Consider the following 22,190-nt stretch of genomic DNA (forward strand, 5'->3'; position numbering starts at 1 on the left):
TTTTTAGGTTACCGTCGTGTTTCGACGTAAGTTGGCGTCAGTATTTAGTAAATGCTTTACGATTTGGCAAAATATATTTTCAAAACCGTAAAGCATAGATGCTCGCGTATCGATCCCGTCTGTGCGAAAGTCAGACAGGTGAACAGGCGGCACGATATCTCATCTATTGGAGTTACGGTCCATTTGTGCAACACGTGTAATTCATCGGGACCGATTCGCGCACAAGTGTTGAGAGACAAGTGTTGGTTATGTTCGCTGCTCGGGCGAAAACAAAATTTGGTAGCGATGTAGCGGTAAGTAAGACGGGATGCGGTCGTACGCGCTGATATATCGCGGAAACTTTAACGCACGGTGCACTTGCAGTGACTTGAGGCGACGCCCGGTTTGTACGCGCGGAGATTTATTCACGACCGAACTGGAAAACGAACAGTCTGCAAATGTACGACGGCGGCAGCAGCGGGTGTAACAACGTCCCCTGCACGGAACATCGAAACAATGTCCGACGGTTCTAAGATGGGCCTGTTCGGCTCCAAGGACCGGAATCAGGAACAGAAAGAGAAATCTTCCAAGGACAACTCCCCAGCCCGTTATACGCCGTACGGCGTCGACAGCGACACCGAGACCTACGACACTGAGGCCCTGAGCATGATGGATATCAACGATATCATCGGCGTGCAGTCCGGCGACCAGGCCGGCGACTCGACTCTGGAAAGCGAAATCGCCGCTCTTTCCCAGATCATTACAGAATCAAAGGTAGAGCTGACTTTACAGTCGGAGGACTTGAAGCTAGTAACGCAACAGGGTTCTTCTAAGATACCGCATCCTACTTCTGGTACTGTCTGTACCACAAGCATCGATAATACCGATATTCCTAATGCCGACGAGTCCAATATCATGTCTGAAAAGTGTACAGATATTATCCGTCAATTGCAGGAAGAGACGTCCGATTTTACCTGGGAAAATAAGACACACGCAGAGTCGTCAATTGTCGCAGAAGAGAGTGCTTCGGAGAATGCAGTAATGGACTGTGTAATTCAACGCGATGAAGCTTCCGACGTAAATACTAACGAAATGGTTGGTGATACATCCACGGTTTGTACATCAGAATCGTCTTCCAATGATAAGTCGCGCATTGAGATTGATTCGTCGACTGTCACGTCAAACGATATTTTACAGGAAGCTGCCCAGAATAAGCAACGAGTAGACGCCGCTTCTCCTATGGTTCACGAAGAAAGTGTTGCTGAGAAAGTGGAGGATGAAACTGTTGACAAAACGGTTGACAGTCAAAACGAGACCAAAAGCGGTATAAGGCCTGTGGTAACAGTCGGCAATATTAGCAAGAGTTTGCAATTAATAGGAGAAGCATATAATTCTGAGGATTCAGAGGAAACAGACGTGAATGATAGTGACTTGCCGAAAGAGACTCCATCACTTTCTGTTTCTAAAGAAACTTCATTGCCGGATGTTCTTGCAAGACAGTCTGACGAAGATAATTCTGAAGTGAGTGACATGTTGGAGCAAAATACTGAAAACTCTTCAAAGTTAAGTGACACTGTAAGTGCGGCTATTTCAGAAGAATCAAATACAAAAGAAGAAAACACCATAGATAGCAAAATAGAAGATTCAAGTATAAAAGAGCTGGAAGATTCTAATCAAAGTGAAACATTGCAACAAGTTTTAGAAATACAAGAAAATTTAGACGATACTGTAGTAAATAAAATAGCAGAACATGTTGATGATAAGATATCAAGTCTCAAGCAACAAGGTGAAAACGGAAGTGAAAATAATACTGAAATAGAAACAGATGCAACTGAAGGAACAGCATTAGAACATCAATCTTCCAATGAAACTTCTAAAGAAACTACAAGTACATTTATTAATACACCTGCTCTGTCAACAATGGAAATAATGAAAGATGCGGAAGAAAGCGATACACCTGCTATGTCAACAATGGAAATAATGAAAGATGCGGAAGAAAGCGATACACCTCCTATGTCAACAATGGAAATAATGAAAGATACAGAAGAAAGCGAGGAAAATACTGAAATAGAATCGAGTATATCAGCACTTGTTTCTGAAACGGAAAAGCAAGATAGTTCCGTGACTTCTAGTGAAAAAGAACTGCCAGATACAAGAAAAATAAGTGATAATTATCCTGTAATTGATGATGCGAAGGAACTTGTAAAAAACGTAGTCGAATGCGAAGATAAGGATACCGTTTCAGTATCTGCAAACAAAACTCAAGAGTCTACCTTACCTGAGATGTCTGATAAGGAATTTAGTATGACAGAAGTGACAAGTAAAAATAATGATTCTCAGGAAGCAGATGTCACCAATGAAAGCTCTCAGACAACACACGAAGTCGTTTCGATAACAGATAAAATTAATGATAATATTCAAGAAACAGTTTCCATAGAAAAAGATCTTGAAAGAACTGCTGTAATTTCGGATAATCAAGATAATGTGGACATAGCTAATGCTAAAGAGACATCTGTGCCAACGGATAAAAGTGCAGTTGAAAGTGCATCAGATACAATTAATAAGGAATTAATCGAAGATACATTACTAAGTCGTCCAGATATTGAAGAAAAGAATGTAATGGCTAATGAACAACCTGCAGGCAGTTTGTTAAGTGAAGAAAACTTAGATTTGTGCTCTGAAAATTTAACAGTACAGAGTGATTTAACGCCTATTAATATTAATAATTCTGAAGAAACAAATGTTCATGCACAAGAAAATATTCTTGAACAAACACTTGAAACCCCAGTTGAGCATGATAAATCTGTTAAACAATTTTCATCTGTTTCAGAAAAATCTAAAATTAATGACACTACATCTAGTAAAGTCGAAGAATTACATTCTGCTCCAATCTCGGATGAAGAGTCAAGTAACGCGGTTGAAGATATAAGCAAGCTCGAGGCTGAAGAAACAGAGAACATAGAGAGGAAGATACCAGAAGCGGTATCACCGTCTGTCAATAAAGATCAAAGTGAAATTTCATCGACAGAAAATAAACCACAGCAACCACTTGATCAACCTGAATTATGTGTTCAAGAACAAGTCGATTCATCTATGCAGATGGAAAGTAAATCAACTTTGGAAAATGTTATGCCTTCCAATGTATTATTAGAGAATGATACAAATTCACCATTGACTGAAAATTTGATTGTTTCAGAAGATGTAACAGATAACATGTGCAATATAATACAGAAAGAAGATGAAGTCATGAAAAATATTACCGCTGAAGTATCGTTGAACGAGACGGCAATAAAAGCATCCGAGTTAAACGAAGAGAAAGTTAAAGAAATTGAAAAAAGTGAAGAAGAGGCCAAAGGTCGTGATATGAGTTTAGATTTGGAGCCGGTAATTCCACAAACAAATCCAGAGAATAACAATTTACAGGACGATGAAGAGACGAAACCATGCGAAAATACTGCAAAGACATCTACGGAATCGAAAGAATCGATCGATGTTGATGTAACACCGATAGTTGAGGAGAATAATGTGGAACCTGATGTAGAAGAATCCACTGATGCCGATGTAAAAGAGGTAGAATCGAACGTTATTGATATTTCTTTACTACAAGAAAGTTCGAGCGAAAAAGTGAATGCCGAAAAATTAACAGAAAAACTGTCTCAAGATTCGGAAAGTATGGATGCTCCGGTCACTGCTCAAACTGTAGACGCTCTAGAAGGACTTTTGGATATGACTCTCATGTCGGACAATGAAAATTCTTCGTTAAAGGACATGAAAAGTGAAGATAAAGCTTTAATGGAAGAAATAGTAAGTAAAAATATTGATATGGATCTATTGTTAGATGAAGCAAATCAAAGCGACGCAACCATGACGCAAAGTTCGGACTACATAACAAACGTGATTGCTAGTTGTTTGACAAACAGAGATAATGAAACGAGCGAGGCTGATATCAACATACCGAGTAACGATAAAACTACCGAAAACGAAAATAGTGGCTTAAAAATGAACGAAGATGCGAGTGCGGAGCCGGCAAGTGAGATGGCGGATAACGAGAAGATGGAAGAATCTCTTGGAACGGATAGCAACTTGCAGCAGAACGATTTGGACATGGATTTCGAGGGCAACCGATTGGAGTCGGTCGACTTGGAGGAGAGTGAAGAGAAGCTGGAGCAGGACATTCTGCTGGAGGGCGTAATACCGAGTGAGAATCTTTCCCAACATGTCGACACTGCGACCGTCACTGAGAATTCGCAGTCGAGCTCAGAGATCTCCGAATTGGAATCCGCGGTGAAATTCTTGCAGGAATCCGAGGAGCAGACGATAGACTCGCTGGTGCTCTCGCCGAAGATGGTGGAGAGCGTCGTCGAGGACATAACGAAGCAGGCGAACGCGGAGCTTTACGTGCCCGATGAGATAGACAATTACGCGAACGCCGAGTCTGAATTGGCGCATCTGAGAGACGTCGCCGCCGCGGATTCAATCTCCATTTCAGAAGCCGAGATCATATCGGAGGCTGCTAAGCTGGAGAATGAACGGAAATTTGCGACGCAGATGCAAAACGTCCCCAGTATCGTTGTGAAGGACACCGAAGAAATGACTGAAGAGACAGAGGATCGCACGTGTTCGAAGACTTCGTCTGATACGGCTTCTGTCGCAGATAACTCCTTGAATGTGCAAACGATGGAACAATCGCACGAAGAAAAGGGAGTTGTATCCGACATTAGATCGTTGTCGAGTGAAGGTATTCTGAAGGCGTGCGAGCTAATCCCGAGGGTGTCGATATTGGAGGAACGACTGAAGGAACCGCCGAAGATCGAGATACCCGTTCCAGATTCGGCTAAAGTATTGGAAACTTCCATTAGCCCGAACGACAGTCTTCTCATACCGAAGGACGCGAGAGCTATCGCGTACTCGAGGATGTTGGAATCACCGAAATCGGCCGACAAAGTCGAGTCGAAGGGCCCCGACACACCGCGCAAAGACTCCGAGAAGCACTCCGACTTCGAGAACGTCGGCTCGCCGAGGATAATCCTGAAGATCGCCAAATCGGCGATCACGGACTGCAGCGAGCCGCGATCGCCGAAGAGCCCGAAGATCCGCTCGGCTACGAATTCGCCGAATCCGGAGGACAGTCCCGGTCAGAAGTTAGGAAAGATTAAATTAAAACTGTCGAAAGGTGGCCACCCTTCTATAATATCCAACGAGAATCTGGAGGAGGTCAATCAATGGCACACGCACACCGCTGAGAACACGTCGTCGTTATCTCCCATCGGCATGAAGATCAAGCTGTCTAAATCCGGCGACGCTTCAATCGTGGGTGCAGAGAAACACGAGAGTCTGGATGACTCGAAGGAGACAAAGTACAAAATCGAAGAGCCGAAGAGAACTGATTCGCCGATCGGCATGAAGATAAAATTATCAAAGTCGGGAGACGCCTCGATCATCTCTGACTCCAGGCAACAAGATACCAAAGAAGCTCTTACGAAGCACAAGGAGAAGTTGGAGATGCCGCAGGGAAGTCCGAAAAGGACAGAATCGCCAATTGGGATGAAAATTAAACTCTCCAAAACTGGTGACGCTTCTATCATTCAGACCGACAGGCAAGAGTCTTTAGAGGAGCACAAGGAAATTACACAGAAGCGGACCGATTCTCCGATCGGTATGAAAATTAAACTGTCAAAGACCGGTGACGCTTCCATCGTATCTCCCGATGCTCCCGAGGACTCGTCTACGAAGGTGAAGGAAAAGCAGGACTATTCGGAACTACCGAAGAGAACCGAGTCTCCAATCGGAATGAAGATAAAGCTATCCAAGTGCAAAGGCGGTGCATCTATTATTTCTGTAGACAATACTGAAGATGCGAGAGACAAATTGGAGGTGCCCGATCCACCTAAACGCACTGAATCCCCGCTCGGTATGAAGATAAAGTTATCCAAAACCGGAGACGCATCTATTATACATTCCGAAGTTACAGAAGACATTAAAGAAACGAGACACAAAGACAAGTCCGAGGTATCGCAAGACACAGCGAAGACGCCGGAGTCTTCCGGAATCAAGATCAAGATGAAGACAGGCGAAGCGGCATCATCAGCATCGGCGGACGTTACCGAAGAGCAAGATGTGTTCCAAGCCTCCGAATCGTCCACAAGCAGCATTCCGAAGATCAAAGTATCCAAATCTGGGGATACATCGGTAGTTTCTAATAAAACAGAATCAACAGAAGACGCGAGATCACGGGAGGGTCAAGCAGAAGTATCGAAGAGAACGGAATCTCCACTTGGCATGAAAATCAAGCTGTCCAAGAGCGGCGACGCCTCTATTGTCCAGAGCGAAGCTTTCGCTGAAGAGCATCAAAGTAAGACTCGTGTGCCCGATGCGGAATATTCGAAAAGCGGCGACTCGTCCCTCGGGATGAAGATCAAGTTGTTCAAGACGGGCGATGCCTCGGTAGTGGAAACACCGCCTTCCAGTTCTTCCGAAAAGAAGGACAAACAACAAAGACGCAGGGACACTGCCGAATCGCCGCTGGAGATGAAGATCAAGCTGTCCAAGACCGGTCACCCCACTATCATAACCTGCGACAGTCACGGCGAATCCTCCACGCACAAAGGTAAAGATTCAGCAGCTGTGGATCCAGCGGTAAATTTCTCTCATAGGTATATGGAGCACGCTGCAACGCATAAGGAATCCCCATTGAAGATCCTCAAGACCGGCGGTCACCATTCGTCCATTCTGCAGAGCAATCGTTCTGAGCTAACAATCGAGCCGGTACAGATGCAGAGCAGAAAACAACCGGCGGAAAACGCCCAGCAGCAGATGGAGATATCGCCCAAGCGTAAAGACGTGACGATCTCGCCGGTTGAGAGCAAGAAGTCTAAACTTGAGGCGCAGCTCTCGCAGATCCTGCCGGAGGTCACCATCCAACCGGTAATATGTCGGGATCAGAAGCAGCAACAGCAGCAGCAGCAGCTGTTGTTCGATCCGAAGACGAGTCTGATCAGTCGACAGCAGATGAACGTGATCAATCAGGAGATCAGTATCACGCAAGTACGGCCGGATAGCGCGTCCGACAAGTTTAAGGATATGTGCAAAAATTCGCCAGGTGGATTGTCGGATTGCGAGATCATCGAGCATCGCCCGGAGCTGATAATCGTCAACGAGAATTCGAACTCCAGCCAGGATGTTGTTATCATAGAGGAGGTGACACCTAACAGAATGGCCGATATCAAGGTGCCGAAGAAGAGAGGCAGACCGCGAAGAAATCCCGTGGCGGCGCAGCACATTCAGCCACAAATGCTAATGCCCAGGGATCCCTTGGCCTTGGACGATGTGCAGCAAGTTCCCGTGCAACAATTTGAACATAGAGAAAATGAGAGACCTAAGAGAACCTGCAGGAGTCAGAAGAGTTACGCTCCGCCAAAAAGAGGCAGAGGACGAGGTTTGTTTTTTTCATAATTAATATTTTATATATACATAAAACTGTAAGTAATTTATAAGTACTCAATTTTAGGAATTGATAGAACTTTACATCGCGAGAAATAAAAAGATCTTTTTTTTCTTTAATTTACAAATTAATAATTTTACTATAATGTCAGATATAGAATAACTAACATGTGGAGAGTTCATCAGTAATTAATAAGTGACCTACGTTGTTGGTAATATATATACTACTGTACATATATTTTGTTATTTCAGTCTTGAACTATTCGTGATTTGAATAGTTTTAGTTTATATATGTTAGATCTGTTCTTAATTATATTTAAAGGACTAATTTGTAAATCAATTTTTTTCATATTTTGTGTTTTAAATCTTACATAGATACTTCTCTCTTTTCAATTTAAATAAAAATTGTTTTAAATGAAAAATTAATAAACATCTATTTTATATATGAAAATATGCGAATGGAAATGCAAGACCAGTAGCAGAATTATATCGAAAAACTTTCTCAGACAGGAGATATTCTTATCCGTTTAAAAGAAAAAAAGGCATACTTTCCATTTCAATACTTATAGATATTTTAATATCTTAATAATTTCTTTTTAACAGAAGATATTAATTTTCCCTTTGTTATATCCAGGTCGCGGTAAACGGAAACTAGATAACGTGGAGCCTCAAATTGGGAAGAAGACTCGTATAGATCAAGACTTATCCGCTATAGAGGCATCAACAACGGCTATCATCACTATCGACGAAACACCAGTACAACAAGAATCACTTCAGAAATCATCAGAATTATACAAGGCACTGAAACAACCGCCCATAGATCGTAAAAGCATGAGTTCTGCGTTAAGTCGCAAAGAAGTGGGGAAAAAAGACTCTAAAGCCTCGAATTCTGAAATTTCAATGCTAGACCCTGCCAGATTGTCGTCCGATCTTCAGGAAGATCCGACGAAGGCATCTACGAGCCAGGATTCGTTAGTCTCAAAAACTGATGATCAGCATAAGAAACCGGCCTTGGAAATCGTTTCTGAGAGGATACAGAAGTCGACGGTAAAGCAACATGCCGAAAATAAAAGTAAGATGTCGGATGGGATTAAGGAGATACCTGTACCTCCCGGACATTCGAATTGGCTAACGCCAACGTCGAAGAAGCAAGCAGATTCGACGACCATCAGAGGCGAAACAGTGTCGACGGTACAAGTAATCGACGAAGAAACAAGAATGAGCGCCGAATCCGGCTCAAGGTCCCAAACACCGGCTAGAAATATACCAGCACCAAGTATGTATTTTCATTAATATTAATATGTAATATAACATTAATATTATAATATGACAAAATATTATGCAATATCAAAGATGATAAACAGCGTCATTATGCCATTATTTATTATAATTCAACGATAGCGCAAAAAAACATCACTCATTGTTTTAAATTTTATATTATATCTTATAAAAGTATGTATACAAGTAGTGCTGTTCCACATAGTATATTTTAATAATACAGTTTAATATTTCTTATTTTATGTAGATAAAATTTCTACATCAACAGTATACATTATTTATTTTATTTGTAATATGTGTTGCAATGATGCTATGCTTAGCAATGCTAAAAACGCTCATATTAATTTTTACATTGATTCTACATTTATTTAATTATTTATATCTTTTCTTATTTTCTTGTTTGTAATCTTTATATTTTAAGAGCAATACCTTTTTGTTTAACTATATTTGATTTAAAAATATACTCTGTGCATTATGTGTGCAGAGTTATATTTTTATTAATAATATTACTTATTTATATAAGTGTCATTATATTAAAGTATTAATATAATTTTTATATTAATAATATAATTATTTATAATTATATAATTTTATATAAGAATAAATCTCTAGAAAAAATATTTTTATTTTTGTCATTGAAGAGTTGGTTGAATTGAATGTATTGGTACATATCCAAAACTTCAAGCTGGCTAAGAATAGATCTTTTCTTGTGGCATAAGATGTCTCTCAAGTAACTAAATACGAAATTTTAATGATGTGCTTAAATACGAGGCAGTGTACATCATTTCTTTTATTTGTAATATGTGTTGCAATTATGCTGTGCTTAGCGGCGCTAAAAACGCTCATATTAATTCGTATATCATCTATATAAATGTATATATACACATTATTCGTGTTTGTACATATTAGATTTATAAAAAGCATTTTTTTGAGTGTGTAAACTGTATCGATATGATTATGGTGTTCATGTTTCAAAATCCTAAGCTGTATTGTAATGAACATTATCTACATTTAGAATGCATTGAAGATATTTAAACCAAGAAAAAAATATTTAATAGAATAATATGTTATAAGAAATATATTAATTTATTAAAATCATAATAAAGTACGAATATTTTACTATATCTATCAATATAACATTGACGTCAGAGAAATATGTAAGAAAAAGCTGTGTTAGAAAATATGTAATGAAAAATGTTTTTTGTTCACTCAGTTAATATATGAGAACTTATATGAAAAGCGATGATCTATTTACTGCATTTTTCTACATAGAAATGAATTTTTTGCAGCTTCGGAGACAATAATAAATGAAGAATCTCAAGGTAGCGTCTTGAGCACTGCTACGACAGAATCAGAAAAAGTCAAAGTAAAGAACCGAAGGATGGAGATTAATTTTGATCCCGATGAAGGACCTTTCACTGTTGATAAAATAGCAGAATACGAATGGCCACTAGATCGAAAGGGTGAAACCTTTATGATACAGGAACAAATATCACAGTATCTTGGCGTGAAATCTTTTAAGCGTAAATATCCTGATCTGAAACGCAGAGTAGTTGATATGGAAGAGAGAAATTATTTAAGAGAGAATGGATTAGTCAGTGAATCGATGTGCGATATGGGTAAGTTTATGATCTTTACTCATTTTTTTGTTGAAGGAGATTTTCAGATAATATGAAAAAAAAAGTTCACTATTATTAAGATTTTCAAGATTTATAACGAAATTAGAACAATAATTTACTCTTATTATTATGCATTTATGTTGCTATATCATTTGTACAGGATTAACTGCGGTGTGCAGCTCAGAAGTACTAGATGTAATGTGTAGTGATTTCCCCGATCAGTACGAAGAATATCGCAAACATATGCGCGAGAAGCAAGTCAAGGAACATTCCAAGAAACAGAAGGAACTGACAGCGGCTGCGAATGCGGAAAAAAACAGGATAGATCTCGCGGAAATGGCAATGCAGTCCGCATTTGCGTGGAACGCTAACTTAAATAAAGCTCGCAAAGAGCAGCGCAAATACTGTTTAGATCTGCAGACTTTCACGATTCATCAACCGCAGAAGCAACACAAAGGCGAACCGGAGCACAAAGTTGGTCATTATCCTGTTGCTCTGATACCAGGACAGTATACCGATTATTATCGGGAATATACACCAGCGGAATTGAGATACTATCCGCTGAATACGGTCTTGTATGGACCTACACGACCTAATGAGCGAAAAAGTGATAGTCAGTCGGAAGGTTCTCAGAGCGACAGCGATAGTGAATCGTCTTCCGATGATTCAAGGTTGGTAGCGACATTATAAAATATTATATAGTTTATTTTTAAGATTTAAAATAAATTATTGTATATATGAATTATCTCAAAGTAATTTCATAATTTATTAAATTAGTATTAAAATTGTATCTCTTCGACCAAATTAATTTTGTTCTGTATTGATTGTCAGTTACATGCTTGAAAAGGGCCCGATCCAAGGGTCGAAACGTCGCAGGGTTTTGTAATTATTGTCAATTATTAGTCGATAACAATAAATGTTTCGTATCTCAAAGTAAGATGCCAAAATTTGCAAGCGCACTTTTCGAGCAATTTAGAATTTAATCACGTAATGCTCTTGATTTATAATTAATATTAATATTAATTAGTAAGTTAATATTTACACATAATATAAATAAGTGAAAAGTATAATTTATAATGATTATATTCGAACAGTTCATCCTCCAGTGAAGGTACGCAAGATACGGAAGGATCTCAATCGACCATGGACGAAGTGGACATGGAAATCTCGAACTCAAAGGATGATGCAAAATTGAAATGCAAGATGTGCCTGAAAGTTCTAAATAAACACAACAAGAACGAAATATTAATCCAATGTGGTACTTGCAATGGAAACGGTAAATATTACATTGCGAATTAAATCGCGTTGTAACTCTTTACGGAGAGCTAACCGAGGCCGTTATCATTTTCAGTTCATCCATCCTGTATAGATTTAACATTGGATATGGTACCACACATTCAATCGTATGCATGGCAATGCACCGATTGTAAAACGTGTGCGCAATGTCACGATCCCGCAGACGAAGACAAGATGCTTTTCTGTGATATGTGCGATCGTGGGTATGTTGCATTTACTTGAAAACTCGATACACGCTATATATTACGAAACTGTCGATGCCTTTAATGTCTGTTTTATTAAAGAGAAAAAAGACAGTATACATAAAATGAATTATAATTTCTATAAGTAGAGTTTTGCGACATAGAGCCGTAAATTAATTACTATTTGGAGTTTTTTACCTAATATAATTTGATGCCGCGTGTTTCAGATACCATATCTATTGTGTTGGTTTGCGACGAGTACCACAAGGAAGATGGCACTGTCAGGAGTGCGCCGTATGCGCGAACTGCGGTTCGAGGGAGGCCGGCGGTGCCAATTCGGATCGAAACAGCGTTGCGCAATGGCAGCACGAATATAAAAAGGGCGAGAAAAATACTCGGGTATATGTCTCGACGCTCTGTGTACCATGTTCGAAGTAAGTACAGTCAATCATCAATTCCTCCAAACCACGCTGGGCTTTAATTGCTTGATAATCTCTCCATGGCTCACACCATAACACTTTTTCAACATCTTTTCTTTTTCGTTGTGTCAGATGCGGGATGTTCAGTAATAGATACACTTGACGAACCGAATGATATTCCTTATCGAGAATTAAAATCAATTTTTCTTGTTTTTAAAATTTGATTAAATCCTATGACTTACAATTTTAAAGTTTTAAGTACTTTGAAGTAAATGCGCCTCTTTACAGCCTTGAATCAAAATTCTCTTAAAATCAAATTGTGGTTAAATGAATTAGATCAAACTGATTGAAATTAACTAAAAAATAAAGATTTTTTTCTTATCCGTTCTTGTATTATAATTTGTCGAAATACTTGTTTGATCAGTTATAAGTCGAGAACCATTCTCCAGATTACGTGAAAAAGAGTGTATTAGCACGTGACATCTTTAATTCGCCTTCCCCCTTTTTCCATGTACCGAGCACCACCATAATACATAATATACCCTTACCTGAATTCACTAACCACATGATCTTTATGCGATAACAAGGCTGTGGCGAAAGGGTCGCTATTGCCCGCACTGCAGTCGCTGTCATACCGCCCAAAGGCTCGACCTGGAAGCGAATCTAGTGCATTGCAGCGCATGTGACAAGTATCTGCACTTAGGTATTGACACCAAGTTTTCATATGATTCGGTTAGTTTAACATTTTGAGCGGCGAGCACACGCAATTTCGCACATTAACGTGAGCAAAAATCATTTGGCAAACATTACACGAGCTTATCGAAAACTGATTTTGATCAATGAAATTAGTAAGTCAATGGCTACATAAATTCTTGGAATAATTGCAAGAACAGTATTGCGAGCCACAGAGCTTAACTTTCAGCAAGCGCTCAAAATGTTAAGTCCATTGCATGTTGCGACATAGGAGCATTTGAGCATTTGCACGCGCCATCGAGTTTTGTTTGATCATCGCTATTTTAAAAGCCGTATTTAAATTATTTGCTGTTTAGTGCGTACATATGTATATTTGCATTTTTATCTTTTTCCTCTACCAAATGAGAGTTACAAATTTTAATAGGTACCATAGTGCAAAAGTGTTTAATTGGATTCAACATATTGTCTATCTTTATTCGTCTGAAGAATTTTTGAAGACTCTATCTGAAGAATCTTTATTTTTGAAGAATCTTAATTTTTTTTATTAACATCATTATTTACTTCTTGATGATATTCTTGCTTTGGGTCGTGACATAAAGAATCTTAAAGGAAAAAAATAATCTGCCTAAGATAAAAATATCTCTGTTCTTACAGCTACTGTCGCGAAACGTTATATATCGGCACAAAATGTATATGCAATCACGCATAATTTTTTTCAGAATGCGTGGAGACCAAGGGAGTAGTGGTTGACAAGAAAAATTATCTATGTGATTTCTGTACACCGTCGACCAGCCAGCACGCGATAAAGCCTTTAATGTCGAAGGTGCTCAAAACGTGAATATGATTATTGTAACATTGTCGTACGCGAGACAAAAAAAATATCGAGTTGTATAATACCAATGCCACAGTGCAGTGTATATTAATTATATATTATATTAAAGTAAATAAGTTTTTTATTGAGTGCGTTTGTGAACAGATACGCGCAAGATTTTCTTCTGGAGTACTTCATGACAAACGAATTACATTGTACATAGCTGCGGAAAATGAGTCATTTAACTTTTAATTATGAATTTTAATGTATTATTTACCGCAAGATAAAATGTGAATTATTTAGCAAGAAAAAGACTGAATGTGTTTAGTTTCGACGACGTGTCAAAATTACGAGATATAAGTATACAGAGTATACGAGAAATCGCGCACTTTCCCTCGATTATAGATTCTCTGGCGAATTTGAAATTGATTTTTGTACATCGTAAGCTTGGTTAAACATCCTTTTTGTAACTCTCCTTTTGCATACAGTATTTTAAAAAAATTCTTTATAAAATAAAAAAGGTGTCGTCACACATATTTATTAAATTGCATCGTATTTTATCATTTATAAAAATATAAATGTAAAATAACAGCTATTATTCTTCACATAACCATTATGAGATCGAAAGCAAGCGATTTTCTGTAACGTTCTGTATAGGTAAAATTATTTAGGTAAGAATCTAAATTTTTTTATGCAATCGTGACAAAACGAGTAAAATTTTACAATCAAATACAGGATAATATATATAATTTATTTTTAATAAATATATATATTAATATATATGTATTAATAAATAATAATAAATTATATATATTATTAATATAATTTTTCTTGAAAAGTTTAACCATAAATATTACACTAAAAATCAAATCAATTTTTTTTTATCGTCTATCTGTATTTAAAATATTACTGTCATTACAAAGACTATTTTTTTCTTCGTTTCCGAAGAGTGTGAAATACTATTGGGTAGTGCTCCTCCAGTTTTTTCAATTTACCAACTCTGATATTCCCGAAGAGAAACAACCATATCAGTAAACCAGACAGTTGAGGTCTTTTCTGTCGATCACTACATATATGTAGAAACAGAAGGGAAAGAAATAAAATGTGAAACTAAACAGAAATAGCGATTTCTTAAAAATATATATCATTCTCTTTATTCTTCTTTTGCGACATAATCCTCGGATTAGTGTTCTGTTGCGGGAGTTAGATGCGAATAAACATCTTTTTTTGCATGTGTTTTTACCGTTTTTACATACTTATCATTACATAGTATCCACATTTTGAACAGTGCGCTCTTTCTCTCCTCGCTGTCAAAAATCAATTACGATATATTTTTATATAAGATCGTGTTAGATTACGTTGCATTATGTACACATACAGAATAACGATAGTAATTGCGACTGTTTAAAAAATGAGCAAGTTGCAAAATATAAACTTTGGCATATCGTTGCATCAACCTTGTATAATATTACGTCAGAATAATCTTAGTAGAGTTTGTATTGCAATGCAATCTGTACAAGATATTTCTAAACAGTGCATACGCGCGAAGAATGCAGAACTGCTGTATCTTACACCGAGTTCGCCGATTTCTCTTTCCGGTTTCTGGGCGATGCCGTTCCCGTGGCGCAGACAATCGATCGGTAATACAATTATGTAGCAATACCGGCAGCATTAGTGACAGCGAAGAACATCGTTGTGAAGAAGAATATATATAATACGTTCCACATGTGCTCTGCGTTCCAGTCCCATTAAATCATACCGAAGACACCCACGTGGTGCCCTGTAATATCTTCCTCGCGACAACAAACGTCCCTTTTTCCTTTCCTTCGTTTAGAATTCGAGTAAATGTCGAGTGCTATTTTAAAATGGCTGTGCACAATTTAATATCGTTTAGAGAAACATCACACACGTTAATTAACATTCCGCACATGATTACAACATCATAAAGTAACGGTGTACTTTGAGCAAAAGAAAACGAAACGTGTCATAGCATAATCAGCAGTACAAGTCGTACGAGTATTATTATACCTAACGTGTAATCGCGTTGTTAAAGAGCACTTATGCGCTAAACGGGGACGGGCTCACAGCTCAGAATTGCACTTGACCCGTCATTGACTAGTAGTACTCGGTATACAAGATAATATAGCGTCTGTTTCCTTTCAGCTGCACTTCGCTGCTGTTTCTATTCAAAAAGGAGCAGGCTGTATTTTCAGGCTTCGAAGGGCTTGCGAGAAGATGCATAAAAGTGCAGCTAGAAGAAACAGCGATGTAACTACATCGTCAGAGTAAATGTCGAGCGAACAGCCGTGTCTCTCGCATGAAACGCGAGAAGTACTCAAATACGCCCACCGAACGTCAGTGAAGCAAAATAACATCGAGAATTATTTGCACACGTAGGAAAACTTAATGATTAACGCCGTCGCAACGCTGCAACCTCTCTCCCTCGAGCAGCGTTGGCTTCATAACGGCCGAAAAATTGAAGCGATAACTGCAAAAAGACGCACAAAGCAATATATCGCAGATTTTCGGAAAAAAATACACAAAAATTTACACAATTTTGTGATTGTAATTCAGAGCTAGTAAAATTATAGTTGCCTCCGTGCATGAGTATTCTATAAAATAAAGCGAAAAACTTTAAACACGTTTTTTCCTCTTTTTCGATGTCAAAATAGCCCTCTTACTTACGTACTGTTTTTTTCAAGCATTAATTTTTTTATCCTAAATGTGCGCTCCAATTCCGATGAATAATTGACAGTGTAAAAAATCATTTTGAGTATTCACTCGTGCCTAATACCATATATAGATAACAAAGTACTGAAATTGTGTAAGTGAGTAGCCGGTATAATGGTGATCACTAAATTCTGCGTAGAAAACTTCGATAGGACGTTATGAAGGAAGTTTGGGCCCGGAAAGCTCCCGACTTTGTAAAATATTCGCAAATTACACGTTGGATTTACACTTTGCGAGCCTTTCCTGAGTTTACACAATAGATAATCAAAAGCCTCCGATAATTCATTTGCATTCCATTCAGTGGATGGCAAACTCGCCTCCGTTGTCAAATTACCAGTTGAATTAGATGAACCTGTGCACAGAAATTTCAGACTTAAAAAAATGCTTTCTTAAATTAAAAAATTTTTTTAAATTTACGAATTGAATTCTAAATGTAAAAAGTTAATGACTAATATTAATAATCGGTTCAGATTTATTATTATCCTACTAGTATTTCACTTTTCTAAGATTCTTACTATTTTAAAAAGATATATTTTTCAGTTTTTCATATATTTAAAATTGAGAACAAAATATGTTACATTTATAAAAAGAAGTTTAAATATATGTGTTACGGGTAAGCGATTTATCAAGAGAAACTTACCGGTAGACATGTAACATACAATCGCCGAAACATTATTTTCGTAATTCCACCTACGTCTGATGGCTATCCTAAAATTAGCCACACATTTTCCTGTTTCCTCGTCTGCAATAAATAATAAGACATATGTAACAATTATATACATACACATCGCTAATTTCTGAGTTAACTAGTAAAAAAGAATACTTGCTGCAAGTTGTGTTGAAAAAAAAAAAAAATGAAGAAAGATAGATTCCTCTACTCAACTTGCAGCAAATATATCTTCCTTGTTAGACAAACTTTGAATACTCACATTCGAATCGATTATTATCTCTATGAGCCCAAACACACCACTCGACCTGAGCACCACGTGGCAAATTTGGTATAACAACGTAATCTACGATAGCATTTCTCGTCCTCCTTTCCCATTCTTTCCTCGCATCTGCTATGTAACTAGAATGGGTCAGGAAACAGATGCCTTGTACTATATCTCGAAGTTTTGCATCCATAGCCTTAACGATGCGATCTATGTGCCTCAACGTTAAACGGCACTGCCGTTTAATATTCATATCTAGAAGATTCATATTGCCAGGCACCAAAGGTATTTGCCCAGCAACTAAAATAACATCACCTACCTGTAGAGAAGATTAGATTTGTAATAAAACACATTCAAACAAATTGCCTTAAATTTTTAAATATAAAAAATACAAAAAGATTAAATAATGAAAGAATTTAATACTTTAAGATCAATTTTTTCAAAAAATACTTAACAAAAAATTGATCAATTATCTCTTATAAAAATATCTTTATCACATGTTAATTGTGCACTTACACGAACAGCTTGAGAGTAAGGGCCAATATTGGCGGGTGCCCAATGACTTATGCTTTGAACATGCATCGTGTGTCGCTTACAGACCAATTTATCGCCGCTCTCTTGGATTTCCTTATATGCTATCGCGTCGAGTGCGAAATGTACGTTCAAAGGACATTCTACACACACACGAACTGGCGGATTTCTTTTACCCAACCAGGAAACGTATACTTCATTTATAGCCTTGTAATTCGACATATCTTTTACGTACAACGTTACCGCGACTATGTCAGATGGGCACAAATTTTCGTTTTGAAGCAGAGCTACAATTAAACAAATATCACGTGTGAAAATGATTAATTTATATCGTTTTCTTGTATCATCAATTAAATTTAGAATAAGAAATAATTGTTAATATTGAATAATTACTAAGCCGAAAAGTATGCGATTAAGATGTGAATTTTACTGCTTAGTTTTTCCAGTGCCTCTTCCACAGCGGGTGTTACGTCCGGATGTTTCCCTACAATACCTCCGAACCAGAACCATCCTGTTTGATTTTTATTGACGACCGGCGCGTCTGGACAATCTTCCTCTTCGTACAAAATCTCCATTGGGCTTGGAGGATGAAACTGGCCTGTATATTCAGATATAATACAACATTATATACATATATACATAAATATACCTTCCACATTTTTTTTCTATAATTTTCTACCTGAGTTCGATGCTTTCAAACTATTGCTTTCACACGCATGCTCGTCATTTTCATCTTCTGATAAATTGCAACCATCGTGTAGCTCAGGCCCGATAATTTCTGCAATGTAATCCTGTGGCGATTTTATCAAAACATTTTTTAGTCTTTCCGATAGACTTAACTTCTCCAATTCTCCATTCTAAAAAATAAGTCTTCACTTTGATGACACTTGACAGTGCCTTACAATTATCGACGTGATATCCAAAAACTTACGTCCTTGTCCTGTAAGTGGATCTTTGTAAATCTGAGATATCCTACAGGCGCTATGTCGTCCCTCGAGTTTACAACGCTCTCATACTCCTCGCTGAGCCATGAAAAAAGAAATAAGGAACGGTTACTCAGATTGTGCATACATAAATGCAAACATATGATACTTACATTACATAAATGCAAACATAATGATACTTACATTACGATACTTTTGGCAAACAAGGGGCAATCTAAGGTAAAAGTTTCATATTCTCCTCCTTCTCCACACATGTTAACTCCATATTTTTCTTTCTGCAAATAAGATTCATAGACTTTATAGCTTTATTAAAAAATATATGAAGCTATTTCCAGCTTTGTCTCATTATATACTCATATAAACATAATAATCAACATATATTAAATGCTATTACAAAAACACTAAGGAGTCTTAGCAATGAGCAAAGAATAAAAATTAAATCATTAGGATCATTACCACACAATTAATTGAATAAGAAACAATATATGGCTTACTATCTTAACAAGGTGAGGTTGCATTTCACATATAGATTTGCCCAAATGTTTAATTTCAAGGCCTAAGGCCGCAACTTTGATCAATATTGCGTTAACAGAGCTCTGTATCATTTCATCTAATAGCTCATTCTGGTCCCGTCTCCACAAGTACGACAAGGAAATAAGACCTAAACGATTGCATCTAAAAGAGGAATATTTGGAAAAAAAAAAGAATATTAATAGCAGCAACTAACAATATTACAGATTTAAATAGAAGAAATAAGTGATAATTACACATTTTCCACACGAATTCGTTGATAATCACTAAGAATAGCACCGCTTGACACAGCCTCTATATTTTCACGTTCCTGAAAAAATATATATTAAAATTATTAGAATGCACACAGATATTGATATCGCATATATATCTCAGAAAATACTGAAGTTAATTTACCTTTACCGTACTCAAAAGCTTAAAAAGATCCTCGACTTCATCGCTTTCCGTAGGATAATAATATTTCTCCTGCACGTTGGCCTTACCGAACGTTGGGTAACGATATATAGGCAAGCCTATAGCTTGAGCAATGTACTTAACACCTTGATGTCCTACCGTTTGAAACATAAACGAATCCAGATCATCTAAAAGCAGAAAGTTAAGCAACTCCTGTTACATCTGCATAAATTATAATATCTATAACATAAAAAATTAATTACAATACGTCCATAAGTTACATACAGTTAAAGTTTATTTTTTTTTGTATAACATTCTTTAGCAATATATAATTATTTCGCACAGTACGTGTATTTGTCTCAATACCTTTTTCAACAGGATACAAATTAGCTAGAGCCACGATCTCATGGCCAGCTGCCACGCACTGCATCATATTGAAGCAAGAGTCTTTGCCACCGCTGATCAATGCAACGACCTTCATCTTTTTATCGTTGATCCTGCTTGGGTCTCTTCCTTAAGAAACAGTTACGACTAAAATTAAAGCTGATTTATTGTTTAGACAATCATCTGCAATAAAAGTGAAACGAGGGTACATATAAAAATAACTTTCATATCTGTGTTTTATATCTTAAAAGCTACAAAAATTTTGAGATATCAGGTTGAATTTTTTTTAATTGACAGAGTATCATTAAATCAAATAAAACAGAATTTACATTTCCAATTTGTTATATTTTTGAAAGTATTTTATTGCACATTAATCTAATAAAAATGTATTAAATAATGTGATAAAAATAGAATGTAATATTAAACGCTCGGTATATATATATATGTACATATACGTATATATACTCTCTCTGTGCAGCACATATATCGCATATTTACAATTTATGTAATCACGTGGGACAGATATACGGCAGGATTTTACAACGGCAATAATAAGACATTTCGGACCGTTTGCGCAATAAAACACAATTAATAAATTGTTCATCGGGGGCATTTGAGCGCAATGGGGCATAAAAGCTGTCGCGCATCGGCAGATGTGCCGACTGAATGAATGAATGGAGCTGCCGACGTAAACAGTGGAAAATGCAAGGCGCCGAGAACGGGGTGCGAATTATTTATTAATATATATAACAGTGTCAGCTAACGAGCGACAGAATTTATCGCGGGGGGCCGCGGGCAGCGGCGACACGCCGACGATTCCCCGTATCTTCAATCGACACCGGATGTTAGATCGGTAAACGGATCGCGACGGCCGTATCGCGATAGAGGGATTTATCGCGCGACGGCGAGAAACCGTGGTGCCTGCGAGAGACGGGCCTTTTTGGTTATCGCGGAGAACGGATACGCGCGAGGCGAGGAGAGCGAACGGCGAGGTGACAGTGGGCGGCGAGCCGCGCGGGCGAGCGCGAGCCCGACGATCGCGGCGGAACACGCGGCGGAATCGGCTCGGAGTCCTCGATAAATGTGATATTTACGTTAAATCGGTGGCGAAAACCTCTCACACGATACAGTCGGCAGCCCATGGGAGACTGAAGACTGATGGGGCCATAGACGACGGGAGACTGGAGCAGAGGAGTGCGACAACCGCGACGGTGGCGCCGCGGCGAGGCGGCGTTCGACTCGAGAGAGCGTCGAGCTCGATTGAGGTTATCTCGGATATTGGCAAATTGCGCCGGTTAAATTGGCGACGATCGTTATGATCGAGTCGCGGTTTCCTCGCGGGCGACGAGACGACGTCGTTTCGCGCGTTAAAAGCGACGTGACTGCTCGCGTGACGGAAATCTACGGACGAAAGTGACCACGGCGTCGAGAGATTCACGGGTGAACCGTCGCGCGATCGTACACGCCGCGTGACATCATCGACCCGACGGACCAATCGCGGGCGTCGCTAGGCCACAATTGCTACATCCGTTAATTTTGTATATACATATATGTTTGATTGGATTATTTATTATATATTCTATATATAAAACGAAATATTCGGCTGCCAATGATTATAACGCAGAATAATCGTTCTTACCAGTCTTGTTTCTTTATGTCATTATTTGGAGACAAAATAAAGTGTGCGGCTAAAAAATAAATTTATAAAGTAATATTCGTAGGTAAAATTATAGAAGTTAATAAATTTTACACGTGTTTTAGGAACTCCTTTTGTTATTTAGAATTATTGACGCACGGCGCTCTGGTGTTTCTATTGACACTGTGGATTGTCGGAGTATTTCCGGTACTCATATCGATATCGAAGTGCCACGAACTTTAAATATGTACAAAGGGATTAGCTTATCTTGTTTTCGGAACATTCCGAGCGGCCGTATTATCTAATACATCTTCAACGAAAAACCATTGCGGAATCTTTTTCAACGATCGATGTTTGTAGAGTACGTCGATTCCCGATACGATAAAATATAT

At 38.1% G+C, this 22,190-nt stretch overlaps 2 protein-coding genes across 11 annotated transcripts; one reads left to right on the plus strand and one right to left on the minus strand.

Annotated features, from left to right (window-relative positions):
* The first annotated feature begins 46 nt into the window (after nt 1-46).
* On the plus strand, nt 47-13,862 carry E(y)3 (enhancer of yellow 3). Of its 9 annotated transcripts, none has more exons than XM_071775220.1 (11): nt 49-293; nt 364-7,414; nt 8,054-8,695; nt 9,987-10,316; nt 10,477-10,987; nt 11,148-11,198; nt 11,411-11,592; nt 11,668-11,815; nt 12,022-12,228; nt 12,801-12,916; nt 13,626-13,862. In XM_071775220.1, exons 2-11 carry the CDS (start codon nt 496-498, stop codon nt 13,742-13,744), a joined length of 9,225 nt encoding a protein of 3,074 aa, XP_071631321.1. In that variant the 5' UTR covers nt 49-293; nt 364-495; the 3' UTR covers nt 13,745-13,862. The 9 variants fall into 9 exon arrangements, 8 of the variants coding, with proteins under 8 accessions (XP_071631381.1, XP_071631321.1, XP_071631346.1 ...); XM_071775245.1 differs by having other exon boundaries at nt 50-3,085; nt 3,176-7,414; XM_071775236.1 differs by having other exon boundaries at nt 50-1,092; nt 1,177-7,414.
* Nucleotides 13,863-14,838: 976 nt separating this feature from the next.
* On the minus strand, nt 14,839-21,396 carry LOC139811191 (uncharacterized). Of its 2 annotated transcripts, none has more exons than XM_071775317.1 (13): nt 21,257-21,396; nt 20,145-20,345; nt 19,782-19,966; nt 19,622-19,695; nt 19,349-19,529; nt 19,038-19,129; nt 18,842-18,932; nt 18,590-18,767; nt 18,341-18,508; nt 17,896-18,197; nt 17,377-17,698; nt 17,088-17,189; nt 14,839-16,799 (listed from the first exon to the last, which is right to left on the minus strand). In XM_071775317.1, the coding sequence occupies exons 2-13, from the start codon at nt 20,257-20,259 to the stop codon at nt 16,495-16,497; spliced, it is 2,115 nt and encodes a 704-aa protein (XP_071631418.1). In that variant the 5' UTR covers nt 20,260-20,345; nt 21,257-21,396; the 3' UTR covers nt 14,839-16,494. The 2 variants fall into 2 exon arrangements, with proteins under 2 accessions (XP_071631418.1, XP_071631426.1); XM_071775325.1 differs by having other exon boundaries at nt 20,145-20,291; nt 21,257-21,374.
* Between the last annotated feature and the right edge of the window lie 794 nt (nt 21,397-22,190).

Source organism: Temnothorax longispinosus, chromosome 1, assembly GCF_030848805.1.
Source record: "Temnothorax longispinosus isolate EJ_2023e chromosome 1, Tlon_JGU_v1, whole genome shotgun sequence".
Classification (NCBI taxonomy): Eukaryota; Metazoa; Arthropoda; class Insecta; order Hymenoptera; family Formicidae; genus Temnothorax; species Temnothorax longispinosus.

Excerpts from the sequence above, each read along its gene's own strand:
- LOC139811191 (XM_071775317.1), bottom strand. The coding sequence starts at position 20,259 with ATGAAGGTCGTTGCATTGATCAGCGGTGGCAAAGACTCTTGCTTCAAT. Across the intron at positions 19,967-20,144 it reads TTTGTATCCTGTTGAAAAAG|ATGATCTGGATTCGTTTATG; the intron begins GTATTGAGACAA and ends TTCTGCTTTTAG. Across the intron at positions 18,768-18,841 it reads TCCACTTACAGGACAAGGAC|AATGGAGAATTGGAGAAGTT; the intron begins GTAAGTTTTTGG and ends CTTATTTTTTAG.